Below are 19,253 nucleotides of genomic sequence, written 5' to 3'. Positions count from 1 at the left end.
GAAGGAGAGAGTGTGCACGATCTGGGGAGGGGCAGAGACAGAATCCCAAGCAGGTTCTGTGCTGTCAGCACAGAGCCCGACACAGGGCTTGAACTCACAAACTGTGGAATCATGACCGGAGTTGAAATCAAGAGTCAGCTGCCTAACCAACTGAGCCACCCAGGTGCCCTGATATATTTTTTAGTAATCTTTACCCCCCAACGTGGGGCTCAGACTCAGCACCCTGAGACCAGGAGTCACAAACCCTTCCCACTGAGCCAGCCGGGCATCCCTCTAAGTAAGGTTCTTAATGGCCCTGGAGTCCTTGCATGGGCATGAGGTCTGTGAACTGTGCTGAAATTGAATGTAAACTTTTGTGCCTATGGGGTTTTTTCTATGGAAAAGCTCTGTGTTTTCATTTGATTGTAGAGACTGAACGACCCCTACCCCATTCTTCCCCCTGCCCCCTAAAAAAAATTCCTGAAAGAGGCACTGCTTTCAAGACTCACGTCAAGAAGTAGATGTAATCTGATTTTCCTCCTAAGGGCCTGTCTCTTCTCTTTCTTTGAGGATTATAGGTGTGGTTTTATCATGTTCATCTCTTGCCAGCTGTTTTGGATATACTGCCTTCATTTATGCTCCTTTCCATTGTCTGTAGTGCTGCCTTTGTGATCTTTCTGGAATACAAATATGTAATAAAACTTCCTTGTTTTATAAGAGGGACAGAGAAGAAGGTGACTGCCACAAACATTTGCAATAATACCGTGGCCATGGGCACACATTTACAGTACCTACACAATGTGATCAATCCTCTATTTGGACCATGTGAAAAATGTCTTGGCAAGAATGAGCACCTTAATCTGCTTGTGGGTTGGGGCATGTCAGAGTGGGAGTGACAGACACCTCATGAAAAAAATAGGAGGTAAGCTGAGACTTTTAAGTTAGAGTGAATGGTTTCAGCTAGACCGGGGTTTATGAACCTTGGCATTGACAGATCATCCTTTGTTGGGGGGTCTGTGTTATGCATCATAGGATGTTTAGTAGCATCTTGGGCTTCTACCTACTGGATACCAGTAGCATCCCTTCCCTTCAGTTTTAACAACCAGAAATGTTTTCAGAGATTGCCAAGTGTCCCTGCGAGAGGGGAGCAAAATTGGCCTGGTTGAAAACCACTGAACTAGAATAAGAGCTCTGTAATAGAGTGGAGCTTAAAGAAAGCCACATTTGGGGGCACCTGGGTGGCTCAGTTGGTTGAGCATCCAACTTCAGCTCAGGTCATGATCTTGCAGTTTGCAGTTCAAACCCTGCATCGGGCTCTGTGCTGACAGCTCGGAGCCTGGAGCCTGCTTCATATTCTGGGTCTCTCTCTCTCTCTCTCTCTGCCCTGTCCCACTTGTGCTGTCTCTGTCTCTCAAAAATAAATAAAATAAACATTAAAAAAAATTTTTTTTTTAAAAAGAAAGCCACATTTGGAATAGGTATGTGAAGGTGAGCTTATAGTAGATAAAGGTAAGCAGGTTTACATACCATAAAGGCCATTGCATATCATGCTGAAGAGGTGGGTTCCCTTTCAAAAGATTTTAAAGTGATGAGTTATATTACATATTTATTAAAAGTCTTTCTAGAAAGGTGTTAATTTTTTTAAAAATTTTTTTTTTTTAACGTTTATTTATTTTTGAAATAGAGACAGAGCATGAATGGGGGAGGGGCAGAGAGAGAGGGAGACACAGAATCGGAAACGGGCTCCAGGCTCTGAGCCATCAGCCCAGAGCCCGACGCGGGGCTCGAACTCACGGACCGCGAGATCGTGACCTGAGCTGAAGTCGGACGCTTAACCAACTGCGCCACCCAGGCGCCCCGAAAGGTGTTAATTTTATACGGTAACATATTATAACAAATTAGCACAAGCTGGGTGGCTTAGCACAGCAAAAATTTATTCTTTCATAGTTATGGAGGCTAAAAGTCCAAAGTCAAGATGTTGGCAGGGGCGCCTGGGGGCACTAAGTTGGTTAAACGTCTGACTTTGGCTCAGGTCATGATTTCGTGGTTCATGGGTTCAAGCCCCACATTGCACTCTCTGCTGTCAGAGCAGAGCCTGCTTCGGATCCTCTGTCCCCTCCCCTCTCTGTCCCTTCCCCACTTGTGCCCTCTCTCTCAAAAATAAAATAAACAGAAAAAAAAAAAAAAGATGTTGGCAGAGCCATGTTCACCGACTTTCTGGTTGTTATAGGCATTCCTTGGTTTGTGGCTGCATAACTCCTTACCTCTGCGTCTGTGGTCTCACAGCTCTCTTCTTTGTCTGTGTCTTCACATGGCTCTCTCTTTGTATATCTCAGTCTCTGTGTCTCTTACTTTCCTAAAAGAACACCAGTCATGTTGTATTAAGGGCTTACTCTACTCCAGTATAACCTTATCTTAATTACATCTGCAAAGACCCTATTTCCAAATAAGGTCACATTCACAGGTATCAGAGGTTAGGACCTCAGTATGTCTTTTGGGAGGACACAGTTCAACCCACAACAGGCAGCTGTGGGGAACATGAATGAGAGAAAAGAATAGCCAAAGGCAGGAAGACCACTTAACCACTGCAAGTACAGGCAAGAAGTGATGTCTGTTACCAAAGCTAAAGGCCATAGACATACCCACAAAGAAATAGGACCCTTTAATAAAGTCTTTAGATCTATAGGTTTTGTATCTAAATCTTGCTCTTAAACAAAGACAGATAACTTCCATGTTAGATATTATAAATAATAGCCCTTGAATGATCTTTGATTCTATCAATAAAGTAAAAGATACAGATCTTTACTTAGAACATACAATTAAGTTAGGAAGTCAAAACTCCTTTGCAACTAATAATACATAACTGTAGGAAAATTACTCATTTAAAGTAAGCTCTACACCCAACGTGGCACTTGAACTCATGACTCTGAGATCGAGAGTTCTATGCTTTTCTGCCTGAGGCAGCCAGGTGCTCCAAGAAAAGATTTTAAAGGAGAAAATATTCTGTCTATTCCTTTAAGAATAGGTATTTGGGGCACTAATAAAATAAATTGGAGAAGACTTAAATGGAGAGATAGAGTGTGTTTATAGAATGGATATTAAAATGTCAGTGAGCTGTATAGATCCAGCACAAATCCAGTTCCGGGAGAGAGGGTTGGTAGGAATTTGTATCAAAAGACCATGGAATTAGACGGGGCGCCTGGGTGGCGCAGTCGGTTAAGCGTCCGACTTCAGCCAGGTCACGATCTCGCGGTCCGTGAGTTCGAGCCCCGCGTCGGGCTCTGGGCTGATGGCTCAGAGCCTGGAGCCTGTTTCCGATTCTGTGTCTCCCTCTCTCTCTGCCCCTCCCCCATTCATGCTCTGTCTCTCTCTGTCCCAAAAATAAATAAAAAACGTTGAAAAAAAAAAATTAACAAAAAAACAAAAAAACAAAAAAACTTTAAAAAAAAAAAAAAAAAAAAAAGACCATGGAATTAGAAAAAACAGAGGCTCCTGGGTGGCTGAGTGGGTTAAGCGTCTGACTCTTGGTTTTGGCTCAGCTCACGATCTCACAGTTTGGTGGGTTCGAGCCCTGCATCAAGTTCTCTGCTGACAGTGTGGAGCCTGCTTGGGATTCTCTCTCCCTCTCTCTCTGCCCCAACCCCACTCACGCTGTCTCTGTCTCTCTCAAAATAAATAAATAAACCTAAAGTCAAAACAATTTTGAAAATATTGCAACAAAGTTGCAGGACTCTTAATATTTGGTTTTAATATTTTAAAGCTGCAATAATCAAGACAATTTGTTTGGGGAAAAGGGTAAACATATAGGTCAATGGACCAGAATAGAGATTACAGAAATAAACCCACACATACGTGGTCAATTGATTTTTGACAAAGATGTAAAGATAATTCAGTTGGTAAAGGGGTAATCTTTTTGAAGGTGCTGGAACAATTTGGTAGCTGTGTTCCAAAAAATTAAGCTCCATCCACAACTCAAATTCTATACAAAAATTAACTCAAAATTTGGGATGCCTGGCTGGCTCAGTAGGTGGAGTGTGTGATTCTTGGTCTCGGGGGTCATGATTTTGAGCCCCATGTTGGGTGCGGAGATTACTTAAAAAAATTAAGTCAAGATGGATCATAGACCTATGGTAAAACCTAAAACTATAGAAGTTTTAGAAGAAAACAGGAGAAAATCTTTGCGACTGTGAGTTAAACAAAAATTTCTTAGGTATGACACCAAAAGCACAATCCCTAAAAGAAAAAAAATGACAAATTAGACTTCAGAAAAGTTATGGATTTGTGTTCTTGGAAAGGCACTGTTAAAGGAATGAAGAGGAGGAAATATTTGCACATCATATATATCATAATGGTCTTGGTGTCCAAGATATGTAAGGAATTCTCAAAACTCAATAATAAAGAAGTTTATTTTTAAAACAGGCAAAAGTTTTGAGCAGATAACTTCACCAGAGAAGATAATACGGGTGGCAGACCAACAGGTGAAAGGATGCTCTACAGAATTAGAAGGAAGATGCAAATTTAGACCATAGTGAATAGGCATCTGAGTGGCTCAGTCAGTTAAGCAACCAACTTCAGCTCAGGTCATGATCTCGTGGTTCGTGGGTTCGAGCCCCACATCAGGCTCTGTGCTAACAGCTCAGAGCCTGGAGCCTGCTTCAGAATGTGTGGCGTGTGCTCGCTCTCTCTCAAAAATAAACATTTAAAAAAAAAAAAGACCATAGTGAGATATCAGGGAGTGGTTAAAAAATAAACTAATTAATTAAACCATAATGAGATACCATTACATACTTGTTAGAATATCTAAAATTAAAAATAAAACCATATCAAGTGCTGCTTGTTAGGATAGAGAGAACCAGTTCTCACATACAGCCAGTGGAATGCAAAGTGTTATAGGCACTTTAGAAAACAGTTTTGGACTCTGCTGTCAGCATGGAGCCTGCTTTGGATCCTCTGTTCTCCCCTCTCTCTTCACCCCTCCCCTGCTCATGCTCTAAGTTTTACAGTTTCTTATAAAGTTATACATACACCTGCCATGTGATCCATCAGTTTTACTTTAGATATTTACCCAAGTGAAATGAGAACATGTTTACACAAACCTCAAATGCAAATGTTCATCGTGCCTTTATTTGTAATCGTCAAATACTGAAAATGAGTTGAGATACCTCTCAACTAGGGAATAGATAAACATACATCTCCATAAGGAATAAACTACTGGTACACACAACATTGATGACCTCATATGTATTATGCCAAGTGAAAGATGCCAGACTCAGAAGGATACCTACTGTATGAGTCTATTTATTTTTTTATTTTTTTATTTTTTCAACGTTTATTTATTTTGGGACAGAGAGAGACAGTGCATGAACGGGGGAGGGGCAGAGAGAGAAGGAGACACAGAATCGGAAACAGGCTCCAGGCTCTGAGCCATCAGCCCAGAGCCCGACGCGGGGCTCAAACTCCCGGACCGCGAGATCGTGACCTGGCTGAAGTCGGACGCTTAACCGACTGCGCCACCCAGGCGCCCCTGTATGAGTCTATTTATAAAACATTCTGGAGGTTGTTAGTGTGTGTAGATGGGGCATTTAGGTTCCTGGGAAGGTAGCAACCAGTGCTCCAAAGAGTTGTAGAGTGAGATAAGGTCCACGGGAGAAGTAGTTGGCTTTGACATAGGAGGGAAGATGTAGAGCACAGAAGGATAATGGACATTAGGTGGAGAAGACTTTGGTGTTAGGAATTCTGGACAATAGCTTGAGCTAGATTGTGTAGAAATGTATGTCTGTTGGGTGCCTGGGTGGTTCAGTCCTTAAGTTCAGGTCATGATCTCATAGTTCGAGTGCCACATTGGGTGAGCTTGAGCCCCACTTTGGATGAGCCCCGCTTCTCTTCCTCCCTCCCTCTCTCTCTCTCTCTTCCCCCTCCCCGACTCCTCTCTCTCTGTCAAGAAAGAAAGAAGGAAGGAAAGAAGGGAAAGAAAGGAAGAAAAAAAGGAAGGAAGGAAGGAAAGGAAAGAAGGAAGAAAAGAAAGAAAAAGGAAAGAAAGAAAGAAAAGAAAGAAAGAAAAGAAAGAAAGAAAGAAAGAAAGAAAGAAAGAAAGAAAGAAAGAAAGAAAGAAAAAGAAAGAAAGGAGAAAGAAAGAAAGAAAAGAAAAGTCTGTTGGGCACAAGGGATAGGTTGAGAGTTGAAGTGTGTAGAAACAGTATAGCTAGAGTTGCAAATACTGAAGGTTAAATCAGCATCAATGAAGACCAGCTGAGGTTAAATGCAGAACTTCAATTAGACCCAGTTTTCGTGGTTTCCTAACTTTGTTTTGCCATATTCCCCATCCCCAAGGAGAGGAAGCAGAAGGAAGGGAATATTCCCCAGATGGATTTGGCATGGCAGAAAGCTAAGGAGGTAAGGTGTTACTTCTGCAACAGTGGAGAGGATCACTTAAATGACCAAGCCCTGAAGTCTGTGTTGTGGTAGGAACTTGTTAAGATGTCTTAGTAAATGACTATGACCTTTGACTTGCTTTAATATTGTTTGACGATTTCTCTTCTCCAAGAATTGCCCTTAGAGAAGAGGCCCTTGGAAGGTTCTTCTTAAGAAGATAGAGAAGGTAGTGGAAACGAGCCTCCTGAGTTTTTCCAGCCCTAAATGGCAGCAGAATCAAGAAAGTTGTCAGCCTCATCCCCACCAGACCAAGCTCCTGAAGAAGACCTTGTAATTGTCAAGGTAGAGGAAGATCATGGCTGGGACCAGGAATCTAGTCTGCATGAAAATAACCCTCCTGGCCAGGAGTTATTCCGTCTGCGCTTCAGGAAGTTATGCTACCAGGAGACATTAGGACCCCGAGAAGCTCTGATCCAACTCCGCGCACTCTGCCATCAGTGGCTAAGGCCAGATTTGAACACCAAGGAGCAGATCTTGGAGTTATTAGTGCTAGAACAGTTCTTGACCATCCTGCCTGAGGAGCTTCAGACTCTGGTTAAGGAACATCAGCTAGAGAACGGAGAGGAGGTGGTGACCCTGCTGGAGGATTTAGAAAGACAGATTGATATATTAGGACGGCCAGTAAGTAGACGGATGTGTGCATGCTGTGCCCACGGTGTGTGGAAGCTGGGTGATAGACACCAGCACCGCAGCAGTGGAATGAATGCTGGGTGTCGATTTCTGTTTGTGAGGATAAAAATGGTTCTAGTGCGGTGTGGCTCATATTCGTAGAGTCCTTTTTATTTTTGTAAAGGATATGTGTACGTTTTTTATCCTCAACATCCTTGCGATGATCCTTGCCAAGTGGGAAACTGGTACGCAGGGAGCTTGAATTACTTCAGTTACTTTGGACACTCATAATTAAAGGTAGATCTGAGACCAGAACTAAGGTTTCCTGGTTTGTTACCAAAAGTTTTTTCTGTTGAATAACTGCTCTAAGTTTCTGTTTATCAGGCTTCCCATGCCTTGGGAGTGCAAAATGGTAGGAAGGGCATCAGAAATGATGCCTTTCTGCGCTAATCAACACATTTGTGTTCTTACTGCCTCTAGGAAGTAAGTGAGATTCTGCTTCCTCTTTTCCCAAGCATGTGTCCCTAGAGATGAGCTCTTCTTGATTGTTTTATGTTGTTCACTTCCTCTCACAAAGGAATTTCTTGTAATGCAGCTGCCCTGTTGTTTTCAGGTCCCAGCCCGTGCACATGGACATGGACTCTGGGAGGAGGTCGTACATTCAGAGTCTACACCAGGGCTTCCAAATACTCAGCTCCGACCCATGGCAATGCAGCACAAATCTCCGGTGTCCCAAGGGTCACAAGAGAAAGGTGAGGAACCAGATTTCATTGATGAGAGGGAGGAATAGAAAAGAAAGTACCTGTTGAGTTCCTGGAGAATCAGGAACTAGAATTTTTGTGTACAGACCAGTCCTAAGATCTGAGTTTAAGTGTTTATCTAGGCTTCAAATATAGACTGTCAGTCCCATTGGTAAGTTCAAGAACAAATCAAGGAATTTGGGGATTCTTATATATTCACACATTTCTGTTATCCCAGTATATATTTTTTAATTTTAATTTAATTTAATTTTTAAATGTATTTATTCTTGAGAGAAAGAAAGTGAGCAGGGGAGGTGCAGAGAGAGAAAGGGGGACAGAGGATCTGAAGCAGGCTCTGCAGCTGACAGCAGAGAGCCTGAGATGGGACTCAAACTCCTGAGCTGTGAGAGCATGACCTGAGCTGAGGTTGGATGCTCAACCAACTGAGCCATCCAGGTGCCTTCCCAATGTTGTTTTTTTTTGTTTGTTTGTTTGTTTAAGTTTATATATGTATTTTGAGAGAGAGAGAGAGAGGGAGAGAGCATGTGCATGTTGGGAGGTGGGAGGGGCAGAGAGAGAGAATCTCACTTGATCCCACTAACAGGATCATGACCTGAGCCAAAACCAGAAACCAGAGTTGGGTGCTTAACAAGTGGTGGGGAGGGGAGGATGTGCTAGCAAATGCATGTACACGTGAGAGCATGAGCTGGGCAGGGTCAGAGGGAGAAGTAGAGAGAATCCCAGGCCAGCTCCACACCTTGAGCCCGGACATGGGCTTGATCCCATGACCCTGGGATCATGACCTGAGCTGAAATCAAGAGTTGGGCATTCAGTCCACTGACCGACCCATGTTACCTCAATGTATTAACAACATAGGCGTTTTGAGGTTTTGCTGGTGTATCATCATGCCACTTTATTTATAATTATTTCAGTATATAATTCTTCAAGCAAGAGCATTTTCTTTGATAGCCACAATAAATGCATCACCATTAGGAAGTGTAATGCTGATACTGTACTAATCTTGTCCATAGTTCATATACATGTTTTGTCAGTTGTCCCAGTAATCTTCCAGAATCTAATCCAAGATTCCATTTTGCAGTCAGTTGTTTTGTCTCTATAGACTCCTTTAATTCAAAATAGTTTCTTGGCCTTTCTTTTGCCCTTCATGACCTTGACATTTTTGAGAGTACAGGTTGGTTATTTTATAGAATAGCTGTAAAATTTGGGTTCTTGTGATGTTTCCTTACGAGTCAATTCAAGTTGTGCATATGTGTCAGGAACTCCCCAAAAGTAATGTTGTATCCTTCTCAGCATTACAACAGGAAATTGTCCTGTTACTGGTGTTGGTACCTTTGATGACTTGGTTAAGGTTATTCTTGGTTAGGTTTGGGGCGCCTGGTGGCTCAGTGGGTTAAATGTCCAACTCTTGATCTCGGCTCAGGTCATGATCTCACAGTTAATGAATTTGAGTCCCGCATCGGGCTCTGTGCTGACAGCAGAGTCTGCCTGGGATTCTCTCTCCTCCTCTCTGCTGCTTTCCCGCTGGCGCACACTCTCTCTCTCTCTCTCTCTCTCTCTCTCTCTCTCTCTCTCTCTCAAAATAAATACACGTTTTTTTTTAAAAAGGCTTATTTTTGCTACGGTAATCATTGTGGTTACTATTTTTCCCTTTATGATAAATAAGTAATTTGTGGGGGAAGTACTCTTGAGTCTGTGTAAGTATTTGGTCCACATCAAACTTTTGTTGCTAAAATACTAGTTTTAATATTCATTGTTGCTTCTTGATTGAATCGGTGATTACTAAGACTTACAAAATGATGATTTTCTAACTATGTCATTCCTTCTACACTTACTTGTAATAGAGAGTGTTCCCTCCCCATTTTATTTTATATGTCAGTATGGACTCCTAAATTCTTACTTTATTCCAGAAATAAAGTATCTTTAGTTATCTTTATTTTATTATTGTGTTTATTTTGATGCTTAAATTGTCTCAGATTTGTTCAGAGGAGGCCCCCTTCAGTCTGGCTCCTGTGTCCTTTTGACACTTCCCTATCGTTTTTTTGAGAACTTCTTGCAGAACAAGACCATTCTAGTGTCATCTTGTATTTACTCTGCGTTTCTTTTTTCATTTATGTGTTTTATAGCAGTTCTATATAAATGGGTTTTTAACATTCCTAAAGAAGAAACATAGGAACAGTTTCAGTTAGTTATATAATTCTTGTCTAAAGTTCTAAAGCGTATTACCCAAAACACAGTAGTCTGTTTATTGGTGTTGCACTGTCTGATACCTATGGGAAGCAGATAGTGGCAGTCATGATGGACATTTCAGGAAGGTAATAGAGTTAATAGAGGTAGATTGGTTCTGTTGGCTCTCATATTCCATTTGCCAAGAGATGAAGACCTGAAGAAATGCTGTACACAAGCACAGGGATAGAACGTAGTTTTGGTGGGAGAGAAGAAATTGAAAAGCAGTTCCTGTTAGGAAACCAGCACTCTATTTTCGACACGGAATTTCAGGCTGAGTGGGACATCAAAGTGCAGATGTCCTGTGGGCAGCCATTAGTGTGGACCCGGAGCCCAAGATACCAGATTTGATTTGATTTGATTTTTTATATTTTATATTATTTCATTTTATGTTTCATTTTAATGTTTTAAATGTTTATTTAAGCAGTCTCTATACTCTGTACTCAAACTCATGACCCCGAGATCTGGAGCCACATGCTCCACGTACTGAGGCAGCCAGGGGCCGCTCAGCACTTCTTGTGCAAAATCTCTGACATGCATATCTTCTGAAATGCAGACAGCTTTGGAATGGGTTAATGCTGGCTCCTGCAACTGTGGGACAGGGTGGTCTCACTCCTCGCTTCCTTCTCCTCTCAGCTATCTCTACTTGTGAGAGTCCTGCCTCTTCCCAGAAAGGAAGTCCTGGGAACCAGGAGATGACGGCCACACTTCTCACAGCAGGGCTGCAGGTGAGTTGTACTGCTTCTAGATCTGCTTCGCAGCACCGGTGGCATCTGCCACGTGCCCGGGCTCTCTGTAGCAGTACTCACCAGGAACTTGCCCCAGATGTTTCTGCATGATTCTTGATTTCCCCCACCAAATCTGGTGCGTTTTCCTCTTTGTCCCCGCTTAGTTAGATCCCTTTACACAGTATGTTCCCACCCCTTGATCCTCCCCAGCACTGGCGGACCTCTGACAGTCTGGGTTTGAGCCATGGAACAGTGCCAGTCCCACATGGGGATTTTGTTTTGTTTCAGACTTTGGAGAAGATCGAAGACATGGCTGTGTCCCTAATTCGAGAGGAGTGGCTTCTTGATCCATCACAGAAGGATCTGCATAGAGATGACAGGCCAGAAAATTACAGAAACATGTTCTCCCTGGGTAAGGAGAGCTCTGGTTATTGTCATCATTTAAGGTTTTTTTGTTTATTTGTTATGTGATGGTAGCTGTCAGTTGTCTGAAAGACATTCTTAAGTTTAAACTCAGGAACTAACAGAGAGAAACAGTGCTGGCCCATGGACTTTTATTCTCTGATCCAGGGCTTACTGTGGGTACTGTTCTGTCTGCCAGTGGGAGTCCCCTGCTCCCAGCCCTGTGGGACTTTCGGGGCCTGTCGTGCTCCTCCCTGTCAGTGCCAGGGCTTTTCCCATTTCTGTCCTGTTAGGTCATTCACTATGTCTGTATTCCTACCCACTCCCCAGCTGCCCCTCAGGTGGTCCCTTCCCTGCCTTCATGCCTCCCAACAACCCTCCTTGTTCATGGCACTTCTTCCCCATTTGGCTTGTGGTACTTCTGCATGGCCCTGTTCTCATCTCCCTGTATTATGATAGCAGCTTGGAGACAGATGGAAGCTGTGTGATTGCTGGTAGTTTTTCCATGTGTGTTTTCCTTTTCCCTTATATTCTATTCCTTTCTAACATGGAGAATAGAAAGTGACATTGGCTTGATGTTTATCACATTTTAATTTCAGGTGGTGAGACCAGGAGTGAGAACAGGGAATTAGCTTCGAAACAGGTAATATCTACTGGAATCCAACCACATGGAGAGCCAGCTGCCAAATGCAACGGGGATGTTATCGGGGGTCATGAGCGTGGAGAAGCCCGAGATCTTCTGGGCAGATTAGAGAGGCAGCGGGGAAATCCCACCCAGGAGAGACGGCATAAATGTGACGAATGTGGGAAGAGCTTTGCCCAGAGCTCAGGCCTTGTTCGCCACTGGAGAATCCACACTGGGGAGAAACCCTATCAATGTAACGTGTGTGGGAAAGCCTTCAGTTATAGGTCAGCCCTTCTTTCCCATCAGGATATCCACAACAAAGTAAAACGCTATCACTGTAAGGAGTGTGGTAAAGCCTTCAGTCAAAACACAGGCCTGATCCTGCACCAGAGAATTCATACTGGGGAGAAGCCATATCAGTGCAATCAGTGTGGGAAGGCTTTCAGTCAGAGTGCAGGCCTCATTCTGCACCAGAGAATCCACAGTGGGGAGAGACCCTATGAATGTAATGAGTGTGGGAAAGCTTTCAGTCATAGCTCTCACCTCATTGGACATCAGAGAATCCACACGGGGGAGAAGCCCTATGAGTGTGAGGAGTGTGGGAAAACCTTCAGGCGGAGCTCACACCTCATTGGCCATCAGAGAAGCCACACTGGGGAGAAACCCTACAAATGCAATGAGTGTGGGAGGGCCTTCAGTCAGAAGTCAGGCCTGATCGAACATCAGAGAATCCACACTGGAGAAAGACCCTATAAATGTAAAGAATGTGGGAAAGCCTTCAATGGGAACACTGGCCTCATACAGCATCTGAGAATTCACACAGGGGAGAAGCCCTATCAATGTAATGAGTGTGGGAAAGCCTTTATTCAGAGGTCAAGTCTCATTCGGCATCAGAGAATCCACAGTGGAGAAAAATCTGAATCCGCAGGAGTTTAGGGAAAAAACCACAGTCCTAGTGTGGGCATTATTCAGAATTAGAGAATCCACATGCTGGTGAGAGGTCTTTCAGTGCAAGTAAAAAGCCAGAAACTTTGTCATCACTACAACCTTAACGTAGGATCAGAATCGATAGCGGTGGCAGAGTTTGAATAGCTCTTCAGTAGTTTGGGCCGGTTCCTTGATGCAGGTGGATCAGCTTGACTGTCTTAGGAGGTGTCTGATGGAGTGGAGCTCCTGGTGGCCTAATGCATCCTTTAGAAACACAGTAGCATCTGAGCAAGTGGCTGGTGGTGGAGGCACTTAATTTTGTCTTTCGGGTGAGTAGCTGTAGGTGTGAGAGAGGCTCCTCCCGGTTCCTCTGCTTCTTCCCATCTCCTGTGATCTCCTTCCCCCACTGATTCCCCGGCAGGCACACTTGTTATCCTGATCTGATCTGAGAAGCTACTTTAGAGTTTGAAGCAGCCTCCCTGTGAGACTTATATTTGTATTTAGCTTTCTGAGAACCTAGTTCTAGGGAAATTTTTACAGACACATAATGTATTTATGCTTAAGTGTGCGTGTTATTTTATTCCAACGTTCCTGATAGTGGAAAACTGTATTCCCACGCAAACTCAGAATGCTATATTTTTAACAGCACTCCAGCATTTTTCTTCATATATCACCTTCACTGACTCCTCTGAGTCACTGAGCATCCATACGTGTCCTCCACCACCCCCACCCCCAGCACCTGTGTCAGCAAAAGAAGTGATGTTTGTGGGAGTGAAGCAGAGAAGGAGGTGAGTGGAGACTCAGCCTGGCTGCTCTCGAGCTTGGGTGGTTGTACCTTTGGGTGACTTCCGGCTCTCTTTTCCACCTTCCCACTGTATGCCGTGGTGCACAGAGGTGTGGACACTGTTCCAGTTATAGCGTCGCGTGGGCGAAAGGGGAGACAGGTGCTTGAAGACCTAAAATCCTTACAAAGAACGTGCACTCATCCCTTCTGGCCCATTACAGTCCTGCCCTCTCAGGTTCCTGTCAGTCTGCACAAACCCCTGACTGGATGGTCTGTCACTGCTGTCATTGCCTTCGTCCCCCTTCCTTAGATGGCCTTAGCACCTCACCCTTCATTCTCCATCTGTCTCTTGCCATTAGCTTTATAAATGCACAGCGGTGATCTGTCGAATACCTCACCCCACAGTTCCTCACTGTTCTGAATTCGTCTGTAAGCTAGCGGAAACACAATATTAACTCATTACCGGGCACTGTCTTTCTCCTTTGAGGCTTTCCATATACCAGGGGATATTGTATAAAGTAACAAGGCTGTTTTAAGCAGCACACCAGAACCTGTGCATCCGAACATGGTCTGCCCTTTAAATTTGGCGGTCCGGGTTGTTGCTGTAGCGCTACCACTCCTCCCAACATTTGGAAGACTTCTAGTCTTGAATAGTATCTCGTTTTTGACCATTACCCACTTGTTCACCAGACTTGGAGTTGAGTCATTTTTGGCTTTTTTTCCAAAGTCAGCTTTCAAAACGGGAATTGATTCCATTAATCCTATGCCGAAGAATATGCTACACATTCTGAAGAAAACGCCAGGAGAATTTACACAACTTCACACTGACTGTTCTGAACAGGGACAGCACTTACTAATCATGTTATTTTAAGATTGGTGTTTTTAAAAACCAGTCGTAAAATCTTTCATTGTAAAGGTCCAACTTTTATATCATAAATTCCTTCCCTATAAAATCCCTTCTGTATCCCGCTATGGCCCACCCTGACCACTGACAGCATCAAGGTTGTTATACCTATTTCATTGAGCCATTGATACCCACCTGTCATAGGTCATGCTTGGTTTCCTTGGTTAACTGTTTCTATTTTCTTTTTTTTTTTTTAAGTTTATTTATTTTGAGAGAGAGAGAATCCCAAGCAGGCTCAGCACTGCCAATGCAGAGCCCAATGCAGGACTTGAACTCCTGAACTATGAGATTATGACCTGAGCTGAAATCAGAAGTGAGACAATTAGCCGACTGAGCCACCCAGGCACCCCTCCTTGGTTAACTTTTTCAAAATAGTGCTTTCCATTATCCTTTATTTTCTTACTCTTTTTTTTTTTTTTTTTTTGGACTATAGATTCCCTTGCACTTGAAGGGAATTCCATTCCTCATTCTCTTGTACTTGAAATTTCAAGACACCAGGAATAAATCTGGACTCTAGATCCTTGTTCTCTGTGTACCCTCTGTAAGACACGAACTCTGCCTGAGGCCAGTGCTGCCCACATGCGGGTCTTACAGGATGGAGTCACTGTCCGAGGGAAGATACTTGCACACGTGCACAGTCTCCCAGGCGGTTGAGGGGAGCACTTGTCCAGTGGGGGCTCTTAGAGTAACGTGTTGAAATGACTGTAGGCACACCAGCTAACGTCTCGTTACTACAGTAATGTGTAGCCATGCTATGCATTAAATCCATAATTACTAAGCATCTGGCAGAATTCAGAGGAAAGATGTGCCCTGAAAGGTCAGTGTTCTGCTGGAAAGAATAAGGACAGACTGTGACCTGAAGGAACTATTGAAGCCGGTTCAGCCGCATCGAGAAATAGCCACATGGTGTAAGAAGGTAGAAAAGGCTGTTTATCTGGGGCACACATAGAAGTCCATTCTTGGTCTCCACTAATCACTCTGCACCAGAATGTGGTTGCTCCATCTTTATGACCTTATTTTGAGCTCTTAACTATGAGTGACGTGTGCTAAATTCCTTTATATCCTGCAAATTCTATTTTTATGCTCTTGGTCTGAAATGAACTGTTCACCAATACCTTCTCCCATCGTGATCTTCTCATTTTAGGACCTGGCATGATAAAGTGGTTCTTCTGTCACTCTGCCGCCATCCACCATAGTCCTAGGAGAGGCGTCTTAGGCTTCAAAGGTTTACTCCATTGAGCAAGTGGCAGTGCTAGAATGTGGTGGATGATTGCCATACACGGCAGTTAGCTTTACTCTTGGTTCTGAGACTCGAAATAGTAATAGCTGACATTTATTAAGTACGTACGGTGTGCCAAGCTCTATGCTAAGTGTTTCTCATGGTTATGACACACATTATATCTTGCATTTTATAGATGAGGAAATAAGCTTAGAGAAGTGAGTGAGTTGACCAAGGTCATGTAGCTGGGAAATGACAGAGCAGGGGCTCTGCCCAACAGTGTCAGATTCTGGAGGCTGTGGTGCTGACCACTGTGCTGTATTGTCTCTAATGAGCACACTGGCCCTGGCCAGCCATTGGAAAATCCAGTGTCCCTGGCCATAGGATAGGTAGCTACTGGGGAAGGGAATGCATAGTGGTACAGCACTGTGTAGTGCAGTCGATTGAGAATGTCATTTTGATTGATGATTGTATCTTTAAATGCTGATACTTTTGATGCTTTGTAGTATTAGAAAGCTAAATTGTACAAGTAAAGCATGTTTAAAAGAGTAACTGGCAGGATAAAGCAATAAGCTACAGATTCGAGTACATTTCTCTAAACTGCCCCAAGGAAGTAGAATTGTGGGGGGAAATGAAAAATACCCATGTGCCCAGCCAGGCATATGGTCCGTTGGGATGACAATAGTTAAGTTTACCTACAGTGTAAAATGTGGAAAACCTTCCACCTCACTGCCCATATCCAGCTGCCATTCTGTTTTTCTGGTCATTCATGATCTTTCAAACATGTCATCCAGTGTTCAACCCCATTTTCTCATTAATATATTCTTAAAACTTCTTATTGGCTTATGTACTCAGTATGCCACTGAAGTGTCCTATGGACAAATATCAATGCCTTTAAGTTCTTGTCCTGTTTTGTTTTGTTTTTGAGAGAGAGAGAAAGCGAGCATATGAGCAGGAGAGGGGCAGAGAGAGAGATTCCCAAGCAGGCTGTGCACTGTCAGCAGGGAGCCCAATGTGGGCCTCAAACTCAAGAAACTTGAGATCATGACCTGAGCCGAAAGCAAGAGTTGGACGCTTAACTGACTGAGCCACCCCCAGGCGCCCCTTGTCCTTGACCTATATTTCGCACTGTTGAGTAGGGACCCTGCATCTCAGGAATTCTTTTCTTTGGCTTGTGGGATATTTTGGATCATTTTCCCCCTAATTTTTAGCTTTTCTTTATTAGTCTTTTTTCTCCACTGAAAATAATCTCCATGTCTTGGTTTTATCTAGTATTTTTTTCTGTACTTGCTTCTATTTATGTTTTGATTATTTACACTTACCTTCTGTATTTCAGTACTTTATTTCCCACCCTATGGGTCAGTTACCTACATAATTTGATATTTGGGAACAGAACTCCTCACTCTTGTCCCCCAGCCTACATTTTCCTTTTAAATAGGCATTATTGCTTAGCTTCTTGACCCTGAATAGACTCACTGCCCTTCATATTCCTTTTTTTATTTTTATTTTTTAAAGTAGGCTCCGTGCTCAGGGTAGGGCTCAAAATCATGACCCTGAGATTGTGTCCTGAGCTCCTCAGGCACCCTGCCCTGTCTTGGAGTTGTCCTTTAGTCTTTTTCTGCTCTTCACTGTACGTGTCTCAAATCTTGCTGAGTCATTCCAGTTCTCCGTTTTCTCCTTGAGGCTGGATCTTTTACATTTCTGCCATCCCCTGCAGCCTTCTGCAGAGCCATGCCATCTGAGGCCCCAGCTGTTGTAATTCTTTCTTTCTAGTGTCCTTGCTTTCAAGACCCCCTTCAGTAACGCTTCTAAGGTGATCCTTCTCAAAATTCATTTTCGGTCAGAAACACTCAGCAGATGATTGCTGTCCCAGCAGTGGTGTTTCAGGTCCTCCATGTTTTGCCTTTCATGTTTCACCTGCCTCAGCCTAATTCTCTGGCATATTCACCTTGACTCTTCTTGTTCAAACTTCCGTGGCCTTCCACTGCTGTCTTACAAGCCCTTGCCTCCGTGCCTTTCTCATGCAATTTCTTTTGTTTGGATTGGTTTTTTTTTTTTTTTTGGCCCCACTTCTTACGCATCCATATCTTCAAAGCCTAGCTTCTTTATATCTTCGAGTGGGCTCTCCCTGACTTCACCTCACACTGAGACCTCCCTTGTCCTGTGCTGCCTCAGCACTTACCCTTTGAGTTTGTACTGTGGTCCATGCACTTACTAATATGTTGCTTTGTAATTATTTTCTAGCTCTCTGTATTGTAGTTTCACATTTGTATTTATTTTCAAAATTAAATTGTAAGCTCCTTGAGGGCAGGAATAATAACTTTTACATTTGTATCTCTGCACCCCCTAGTGCCTAGTACAGTGCTGAGCACACAGTAGGTGTTTAATAAATGCTTGTTGAATCGTTGTGTGGATTATTTATGGAGTTCTATAATTGCCTGTACCTAAGACTAAAAAATCCAACTTCAGGGGAATATATGTGAAAACTGAAATAAGAAGCTCTCCATTTGGCCAAATTTATTCTTTAAGGAAGAAAATAGGAATAGTAAACTCTAAAGATTACTGTGTTAAAGTTATTGTTGCAAAAGTGCTGCAGAATAGACTTTTGTATCTGACGTTAAACCAGTGGTTTTCAACTGGAGAAAATTGGCAATGTCTGGAGATAGCTTTGGTTCTATCATCGGTGGACAGGTGGGATGCTACTGGCATCTGGCAGATAGAGGTTAAGGATACTGTAAACACCTTGCATGCACACACAGCCCCCACAACAACAAAAATTATCTGGCTTCATATGTTTAATTGGGCCAAAGTTGAGAAGCCCTGGGCTGGACATATTTAAGGTATATAGGAGAAAGAAGAGATAGGAATACTAGCATTGCAATTAGAAAAATTAGCTATGGCAAGGTTTAAAAGAATCCTGTTATATATATTTTAGAGTATGTAAGATTAAAAAAGAAAAAGCCTTAATGTTTGGAGTTCACAGCAATATACACATCAGGGTGATGGTAAACCATAAAATGGTTGATAATGATGTTCTAAGGTTGCTTTCAGGGTCAGATCTGCCTCCCTTATTATACCAAGTACCAGGTGTTACAGGACGACAGTCTGGTTTCGTTTTAAAGAATCAAAGATAATACTTAGGGCGCTGTCCCTTTAGCAGGGGGCCGGTAACATAAAAGACGTAGCTTTGGAGACAACACATAACCTTCAACAGTCCCTTTGGCAGCGGCTAGGCAGGATTAACTACTCCAAGGAAATCAAGCCAGAATGCAGTCAGAGTTTGCCAAGTAAAACATACCCACTTAAGTTTTTAACAGAGTATTACTCTCACCTAAGAAGGCAAATATGTAGAAAAAAATGTGATTTCCTAAATTAGTTTTAAAAAGCCTTTTAAGAACATTCATCTTTCTCGTCATCATTAAGTAGCTCAATGGCACTTAAACAGGTTTAAAAAGTATCAACTCGAGTTAGAAAATCGGTTTCAATGTGTAGTTCACCAAAGAAATCACTGCATTGCTCTGTTGTGTTTAATTATTCATAGTCTATAGAATGCTAGGCTTGGAAGTGACCGGAGATCATTTCCCAACCCATTCTGCAAACGGAGGTCCACAAAGGCCCGGCGACCACTGGGTCGCCCGTTAAGGTTTGTGGTGCAGGTAG

At 43.0% G+C, this 19,253-nt stretch overlaps 1 protein-coding gene across 1 annotated transcript in view; it reads left to right on the top strand.

Moving 5' to 3' along the window:
* ZKSCAN8 (zinc finger with KRAB and SCAN domains 8) overlaps positions 1-17,999 on the top strand; it is a 45,753-nt gene extending 27,754 nt beyond the window's left edge. The window contains exons 9-14 of the mRNA XM_047858670.1: positions 6,310-6,372; positions 6,616-7,032; positions 7,634-7,772; positions 10,641-10,732; positions 11,021-11,144; positions 11,734-17,999. Of these exons, the coding sequence (XP_047714626.1) occupies positions 6,310-6,372; positions 6,616-7,032; positions 7,634-7,772; positions 10,641-10,732; positions 11,021-11,144; positions 11,734-12,695 (1,797 nt within the window). The 3' untranslated portion in view covers positions 12,696-17,999. The remainder of the gene's footprint in view (positions 1-6,309; positions 6,373-6,615; positions 7,033-7,633; positions 7,773-10,640; positions 10,733-11,020; positions 11,145-11,733) is intronic.
* The last annotated feature ends 1,254 nt before the right edge of the window (positions 18,000-19,253 follow it).

The sequence above is a fragment of the Prionailurus viverrinus genome, chromosome B2 (assembly GCF_022837055.1).
Source record: "Prionailurus viverrinus isolate Anna chromosome B2, UM_Priviv_1.0, whole genome shotgun sequence".
Taxonomy (NCBI): domain Eukaryota; kingdom Metazoa; phylum Chordata; class Mammalia; order Carnivora; family Felidae; genus Prionailurus; species Prionailurus viverrinus.
Note: the sequence above shows the minus strand (reverse complement) of the source record. Positions and strands in the feature narration are given on the sequence as shown.